This window comes from Gadus macrocephalus, chromosome 6, assembly GCF_031168955.1.
Source record: "Gadus macrocephalus chromosome 6, ASM3116895v1".
NCBI lineage: Eukaryota > Metazoa > Chordata > Actinopteri > Gadiformes > Gadidae > Gadus > Gadus macrocephalus.
The window spans coordinates 22,853,781-22,861,280 of record NC_082387.1 but is presented as its reverse complement, the minus strand read 5'-3'; the positions used below and the strand labels follow the sequence as shown (position 1 = coordinate 22,861,280).

The 7,500-nt window shown below is 48.4% G+C and overlaps 2 protein-coding genes across 2 annotated transcripts in view; one reads left to right on the top strand and one right to left on the bottom strand.

The window, feature by feature from the left end:
• LOC132458799 (docking protein 2-like) overlaps nucleotides 1–2,900 on the top strand; it is a 6,718-nt gene extending 3,818 nt beyond the window's left edge. The window contains exons 5-8 of the mRNA XM_060053096.1: nucleotides 246–418; nucleotides 1,301–1,513; nucleotides 1,595–1,678; nucleotides 1,820–2,900. Of these exons, the coding sequence (XP_059909079.1) occupies nucleotides 246–418; nucleotides 1,301–1,513; nucleotides 1,595–1,678; nucleotides 1,820–2,632 (1,283 nt within the window). The 3' untranslated portion in view covers nucleotides 2,633–2,900. The remainder of the gene's footprint in view (nucleotides 1–245; nucleotides 419–1,300; nucleotides 1,514–1,594; nucleotides 1,679–1,819) is intronic.
• Nucleotides 2,901–4,713: 1,813 nt separating this feature from the next.
• Nucleotides 4,714–7,500, bottom strand: part of kazald3 (Kazal-type serine peptidase inhibitor domain 3) — a 5,597-nt gene continuing 2,810 nt past the window's right edge. Inside the window, exons 3-4 of the mRNA XM_060053130.1 lie at nucleotides 7,037–7,184; nucleotides 4,714–5,529 (exon numbers count right to left, since the gene is read on the bottom strand). Of these exons, the coding sequence (XP_059909113.1) occupies nucleotides 5,435–5,529; nucleotides 7,037–7,184 (243 nt within the window). The 3' untranslated portion in view covers nucleotides 4,714–5,434. The remainder of the gene's footprint in view (nucleotides 5,530–7,036; nucleotides 7,185–7,500) is intronic.

The window sequence follows — 7,500 nt, the reverse complement described above, 5'->3', positions numbered from 1 at the left end:
TGTGTGCGTGTGTGTTTGTGTGTATGCATGCACGCATGTGCATACATGTTTGTCGCCTGTGTGTGTGTGTGTTTGTGTGTGCATGCGCGTGTGAATCCATATGTTTGTGTGTGTGTGTGTGTGTGTGTGTGTGTGTGTGTGTGTGTGTGTGTGTGTGTGTCTGTGTCTGTGTCTGTGTCTGTGTGTGTGTGTGTGTGTGTGCGTGTGTCTGTGTGTGGTTGCGTCTGTGTGGTTGGGTGTGCTAGTGCATGATTTCAGGGTATGTGTTCGGAGAACCAAAGCAGCGGAAAGGTGTGGCCTGACGGGCGTGTGCGTGCTGAGGACGGACGCCGCCAGCCTGCACCTGCTGGACCCCAGCTCTCACCAGCTCCTGTTCAGCTGGCCCTACCGCTTCCTGCGCCGCTTCGGTCGGGACAAGGTGCAGGAAGCGCCGGGGCGCCCTGGGGATCGTTTGTCATATCACTTTGAGGCGGAGGGACGCTTCATAAGGAACCTTGTAGACCTGCCGCAATGAGGCGGATTCAGAAGCGACACGGTGCTCCGTTGGGTATCGTGTTTTGCCTGCAAGCGAGAGAATATTTTATTGTCCAGTGATAAAAAAAACATGCATTTTTGGGCAAATGAGCACAAACATATACATTCATATGGCATGGTCTTGAAAATACTAAGCAGAGCAAATTGCCAATTGAAACAATCTGTAAAATATGGAAATATGTTAGATTGGCTTATTAGATGACAATGCTGGCATCGCGCTTTGCCACAGAAGTAGCTGTCACGGTTAGCGGGTGGCAGGCAGGCAGGTAGGACCAAATAGCAGACAGTTCAATAAAAGGATAATATATTAACGCAAAAGGCAAGGAACGCAGGTAACACAGGGAACACCGGGAACACAGGTAACACACAGGACACAACTCACCACAAACTAAAATGATCCGACAAGGAACAAAGGAAAGACAAGGGCTTAAATACCAAACACACACAGGGCACGCAACGAGTAACAGCTGAAACACAAATGGGGGAGGGAGCAGTAATCACACAGGAGGGAAACTTGACCGGACATGGGGAGAAACAAGACAGAGATTCCAAAGTAAAACAGGAAACACACCAAAACAAGACAAGGAAACCGACAGACCATGACAGTAGCCTTATGCCACACTATCCTGGTGGCCAAGTCCATTAAAACAGTTTGAGCGGTTTTCGGACACTCAACTGAAACCAAAACCAACCATGACCCAAGAATGAACCGCTGGCCAGTGGACCACTGAATCCCCATTATTAAAACCTCTCTCGCCCCCAACAGACCAGCTTCTCCTTCGAGGCCGGGAGGAGGTGTGATTCTGGCGAGGGCTCCTTTGAGTTTGACACCCGACAGGGCAACACGCTGTTCCAGGCCCTGGACACCGCCATCAAGGCCCATCCCGAGGTGCTGCCCCAAAGGCCCAGCTGTGACGCAGACAACAGCCCAGATATCTCCCTACACCGGGCCCTATATAACCACCAGCAGCCCGGACAGGTAAACCAGTCCTCTACCACCCGCAGCCTACAGGCCGCCAGCTCCTCACACGTGTTGTGTCATAACGCGACGTCTCTACAGGGGGGCGACTGTGAGTACAGCGGGTTGGACGACTTTGAGGAGGCCAGAGAAAAAGGAGTGCACAAAAAACTCACCCCGTCGCTGGTAGGTGGACACACGCGTTGGTATCACACACACACGCACACACATGAACACAAGGTCGTTGTTCGTCGGCACACTCACGGCTGTCTTTATTCTTCTTGCTCTATTCCGATTACTCAATGATAAACCTCCCCCCTCTCTCAGCCTCATCTCGAGCCCCCTGCTGACAAAATCTTGACAGGCGTGAAGAGTTTGACTCTGGAGACCCGAGAGATTCCGATTCCCCGCAAGATTCCGGTGAAGCCCATCCAGAGCTGCCCTCTGCTCTCCAGCAGCCTGGACCTCCCCCAGCCCCCTGACCCTCTCTCGTACCAGCCCCCCTCTCCCGTCCCGCCCCTCCAACCAGACGCAGACATGACGTACGCTCAGGTGTCCAAAGGCGCCGGGCCGCCCGGAGCGGCGGGCAACGGCCGAGAGAAGAGGAAAGCGAAGGCGCGGGAGGGAGGGAGCGTCTCCCCCTGCCCCCCGGGCCTGATGCTCCTGCAGGAGCCGGCGTACTCGCTCCCTTTCAACCACGTCGGCCCCCACGTCACGGCGGACCCCGAGGAGATGTTCGGTCACGTGGCGCAGGCCGACCCGCTCTACGACATCATCGACGACTCCCAGATCAAACACGCGCTGCGGGCCCGGGCGGCGTCCTCCAGGGGCGCCCGGGGCAGGGCGGAGCACATCTACGACCAGCCGGAGGGGTACGGCGCCGGCGTCGCACCCGGGTTCCCCCCCGCCCCCACCTACGACGAACTGGAGGAGGTGAGGGGCAATGCCTGGAGGACTATGGGGATCGACGTCGAACCCCCGGTTCACGAGCCCCCCTACAGCACCGAGGCCGACAGCTACGCCATTCCCAAACTCTGGCGGAGGGCACCCGTGCCCCAAGTGGCCGTAAGAGATGTGGAGGCGGACGATGTGAATCCGTACAAGAACGTGATCGATGGCGCCGAGTGGGACGGGAGCTGAGGACGTGTGCCTTTGGTTTCTCCTCGTTTTTCTTACTGAATTATCTCACTTGAAAAGCAAAAGCAAGTCGTCTTTTGAATGAATGATATGAAGTTACATATCAAGGTTTTGCTTATGGATGGCTTGTAACCAGAGACCATTTTACCATAATGCATTGCATCCATACTTTCAAGTGTTTGATGTGGCTATAAACTTATATTACAGGACAACCATGCACTCTATAATCCGTTTCAAGTTGTCATTAAAAGTCCTGGCTATTCTTGAGGTTGATCGTTATTTTTTTGTGATTGCCTTATATTTCAATTAATTAATTAATTATATTTCATTAACATACATAGGTAATAAAGCAAACATATGTTTAAGTCCCATGTGTACAATTTCGACTATCTTGTCACTTTAAATCATATTTTCAATGCTGATCGATAGGGATTTCAATAATGTAATCAATAAAATCACATCCTGCAACTGAGACATTCTACAAATGGAAAATGAGTACCTCTCTCTTGGTTGACTCCAACTCACCCCAGCCACACAGAGGAGCTTCGCTAGCTGGCATCACAGAGCTGTTTTCACACATGTCCTCCGGCTTTTGTGTTGCCAAACTCAATCACAACCCTGTTGTTTAGGAATTTTTAGTTCTGAAAGTCTCTCTTGTAAGACACTGTGGACTAAAGTGTCCACCAAGCAAATGGCACCGAGGCTAGGGGGAGAACAAGCTGGTGAAGCCGAGGGGCTCGTTGATCAGAGACTTGTGGAGAAGAGGTTGGTGGTTCAGAGGCCATTGAAGATGAAGCTAGAGGATCAGAGGTTTATGGAGGTAAGGCTAGTGGTGGATCACAGACCTTTGGAGAAGAGGTGGGTGGATCCCAGTCTAGGCAAGAAGAAGCTGGTGGTTCAGAGGCTAATGGATTAAAGGCTAGTCAAGAAGCTAGTGGAACAGAGGCTAGTTCTAAGGAGGCTAGTTCTAAGGAGGCTGGTGGAACAGAGGCTAGAGGAACAGAGGCTAGAGGAACAGAGGCTGGTGGAACAGAGGCTAGAGGAACAAGCTAGAGGAACAGAGGCTAAGGGAACAGAGGCTGGTGGAACAGAGGGGCTAGGTAAACAGATGATAGTGGAACAGAGGCTAAGGGAACAGCGGCTAGTGAAACAAGGTAGAGGAACAAAGGCTGGTGGAACAGAGGCTGGTGGAACAGAGGCTGGTGGAACAGAGGCTGGAGGAACGGAGGCTGGAGGAACAGAGGCTAGGTAAACAGATGATAGTGGAACAGAGGCTAGGTAAACAGATGATAGTGGAACAGAGGCTGGTGGAACAGAGGCTAGGTAAACAGATGATAGTGGAACAGAGGCTGGTGGAACAGAGGCTGGTGGAACAGAGGCTGGTGATATGCTATGTTGTGTGCAGAGGTCTGTGAGTATTTTCCATCCAATGCTTTAGTTTTCGTCCACTAATAGTGACCATATGTTCCCTAGCAGCCCCCTTCTCTTTCCACTGATACATTCAGACATCACCACTCACTTGATTCTGAAAACGTTCCTGTTGCACACATGTAGAAAAAAATAGCAACACACTAATGCCTTTTCAGTGAACAGGATATTAAGTATGAAGAGATTTTCACACAGCCTCTTCCCTCCCTCTCTTCCTCTCCCTGGCAGTTTGTCCCTCTTTTTATTCTCTCTTTCTCTCTCTCAATGTCCATGTATTCAAGGTAAGTCACCCTACAAAACACCCATTTCCACACTCTTTATCCATCTCTATCTCCCTCCCTCTCTCTCTCTCTCTCTCTCTCTCTCTCTCTCTCTCTCTCTCTCTCTCTCTCTCTCTCTCTCTCTCTCTCTCTCTCTCTCTCTCTCTCTCTCTCTCTCTCTCTCTCTCTTCTCACGTGTGGCTGTCTGTTGACTCTTCGAACAAAGGAACATTGATTCACCACATTATCTGTTCTGTAGTATTTCACACACACACACACACACACACACACACACACACACACACACACACACACACACACACACACACACACACACACACACACACACGCAGATAAGCAAGGCCATCACCATTTTCTCAGCAAGTCCTCCAAGCCTTGGTGGTTAATTGCTAGATTGCTTTTATTCTATAACATTAAATGGTGATTATAATGTCCAATTATATAATTGGATTTAGAGGTCCAACTTATATTAAAATATTTTGCGTACTGGCTTATATTTGTTAATCACAAATCAACAACAGCAACTTCTGCGAACATGACAGATAAAAACCACCACAATATAATAGAAAAATAGATACAGGCTTTTAAAATAAAATAAAATATTTGAATCCAGTTTTTGTTGTGGATTCCTAAATCCAGAATCCAGCTTCTGCAGGAATTTGTGGATCTCCAGATGTTGTCCTGCTGTTCCCTCTTACTTAAAGACTTTCATGTTTTGTGCTGCACTCTACTCAGTCTGTAAAAGTTTCAAAGGAAAAAACAATGTGAAAATAAATAGATTATTCCTGGAGTGTACTAACAACATTAAGTGTATTTGTTCCCCCTGGTGACACCATGATGCATGTCGTCCTCATGCAGTACTCCCATTTCTTTAGGTAGTCCAAACACCTCATCCACTGCCATTGTATGTCCAGGAACAATTTATGGACCTCAGAGAAGTTGAAAGCAAAATGGCTACTCCTGATATAACCACAGGCCAAAAGCTGCACTCCACTGTGATGCGGATTTCAAGCAAACATTTTCTTTGGTCAAACCCTTGTCAGTGTGGAGTTTAGAGAATGTGAGAAGATGATGCATAGTCCATTTTCCATTCCGTTCAGTAATAATCTTGGTCTTCTCCTCTTGGCTGACTGTAGTCCAACATCTCCTTCATCTCAGAGACACTGGCTGTCAGATAGGCAGACAGCTCCTCTGGAGGACAGACAGATGGACAGGCAGACAGATGGTTGAACAAGCAGATAATCAGTTTGGATGGTGCAGTAAAGGCTGTGTGTTTGCAAAGCCATCAAACGGCTGTCGAACATGACACAATGCAATAAAGTCAATGGGTTTGTATTTCTACTCTAGTGTGGGGAGGTGTTTCTACTCTAGTGTCTGGCAGGTGTTTCTACTCTAGTGTCTGGGAGGTGTTTCTACCAAAGTGACTGGGATATGTTTCTACTCTATTGTTGGAAGGTATTTCTACTCTAGTGTTTTGGAGGTGTTTCTACTGGTCTGGCAGGTGTTTCTACTCTACTTTCTGGGTGGTGTTTCTACTCTATTGTCAGGCAGTTTTCTACTCTAGTGTCTGGGAGATGTTTGTACTGTAGTGTCTGGGAGGTGTTTCTACTCAAGTGTCTGGGAGGTGTTTCTACACTCTTGTCTTGACATGTTTCTACTCTAGTGTCTGTGGGGTGTTTATACTCTAGTGTCAGGGTGGTGTTTCTACCCTATTGTCTGGCGGTTTTTCTACTTCAGTGTCTGGGATGTGTTTCTACTCTAATGTCTGGGAGATGTTTACTCTCTAGTGTCTGTGAGGTGTTTCTACTCTAGTGTCTGGGAGATGTTTACTCTCTAGTGTCTGGGAGGTGATTATATTCTGGTGTGGGGAGGTGTTTCTACTCTGGTGTCTGGGAGGTGTTTCTATTCTAGTGTCTGTGAGGTGCTTCTACTCTGGTTTCTTGACATGTTTCTACTCTAGTGTCTATGGGGTGTTTTGACTCTATTGTCTGTGTGGTGGTTCTACTCTGGTGTATAGGAGGTGTTTCTACTCTGGTGTCTTTAAGGTGTTTTTACTCTAGTGTCTGGGATGTGTTTCTACTCTAGTGTCTGGGAGGTGTTTCATCTCTAGTGTCTGGGAGGTGTTTCTACTCTAGTGTCTGTGAGGTGTTTCTACTCTAGTGTCTGGGAGGTGTTTCTACTCTAGTGTCTGTGAGGTGTTTCTACTCTAGTGTCTGTGAGGTGTTTCTACTCTAGTGTCTGGGAGGTGTTTCTACTCTAGTGTCTGGGAGGTGTTTCATCTCTAGTGTCTGGGAGGTGTTTCTACTCTAGTGTCTGTGAGGTGTTTCTATTCTGGTATAGGGAGGTGTTTCTACTCTAGTGTCTGTGAGGTGTTTCTACTCTAGTGTCTGGGAGGTGTTTCTACTCTAGTGTCTGTGAGGTGTTTCTATTCTGGTATAGGGAGGTGTTTCTACTCTAGTGTCTGGGAGGTGTTTCTACTCTAGTGTCTGTGAGGTGTTTCTACTCTAGTGTCTGGGAGGTGTTTCTACTCTAGTGTCTGGGAGGTGTTTCTACTCTAGTGTCTGGGAGGTGTTTCTACTCTAGTGTCTGTGAGGTGTTTCTACTCTAGTGTCTGGGAGGTGTTTCTACTCTAGTGTCTGTGAGGTGTTTCTACTCTAGTGTGGGGGAGGTGTCCTCAATCTGGTCTCTGCGGCAATACCTTGACTGAGGACTCCCAGCGTGGCGGAGGCCGACACAGAGCCCAGGTTGTTACGGGCAACACAGCGGTATGTTCCAGAGTCCTTGTGCTCTGCACCCTCAATCTGCAGCCAGCTGGAGAGCTCAAACCTCTGGGGACCACCCCGGGACTGGGGAGGGGTCAGAGAGAAAGGATCCATGGTTTAATCACATGGCCCAAGTCTTATATATTGAATATATTGTCAGCATTTAACAAAGAAATATTAAACTCAGCGAGCCATGTGAGACCACCTGGAAGCCCTGTTTGTTTTCATTAAAAATAAAAGAAAGGCCTGATTCGGAAACTATTTTTTTTATAGAAAGTTGTGTCTAACCGAGTTATTGAGGACACAGTTTTCCTCAGCCAGATAAGTCTTGCTAAATGAGGGCCTTGACAGCCTGATCCAGAGCATCCTGGGCTGGGGCCCTGCTCCACACCCCCGCAGC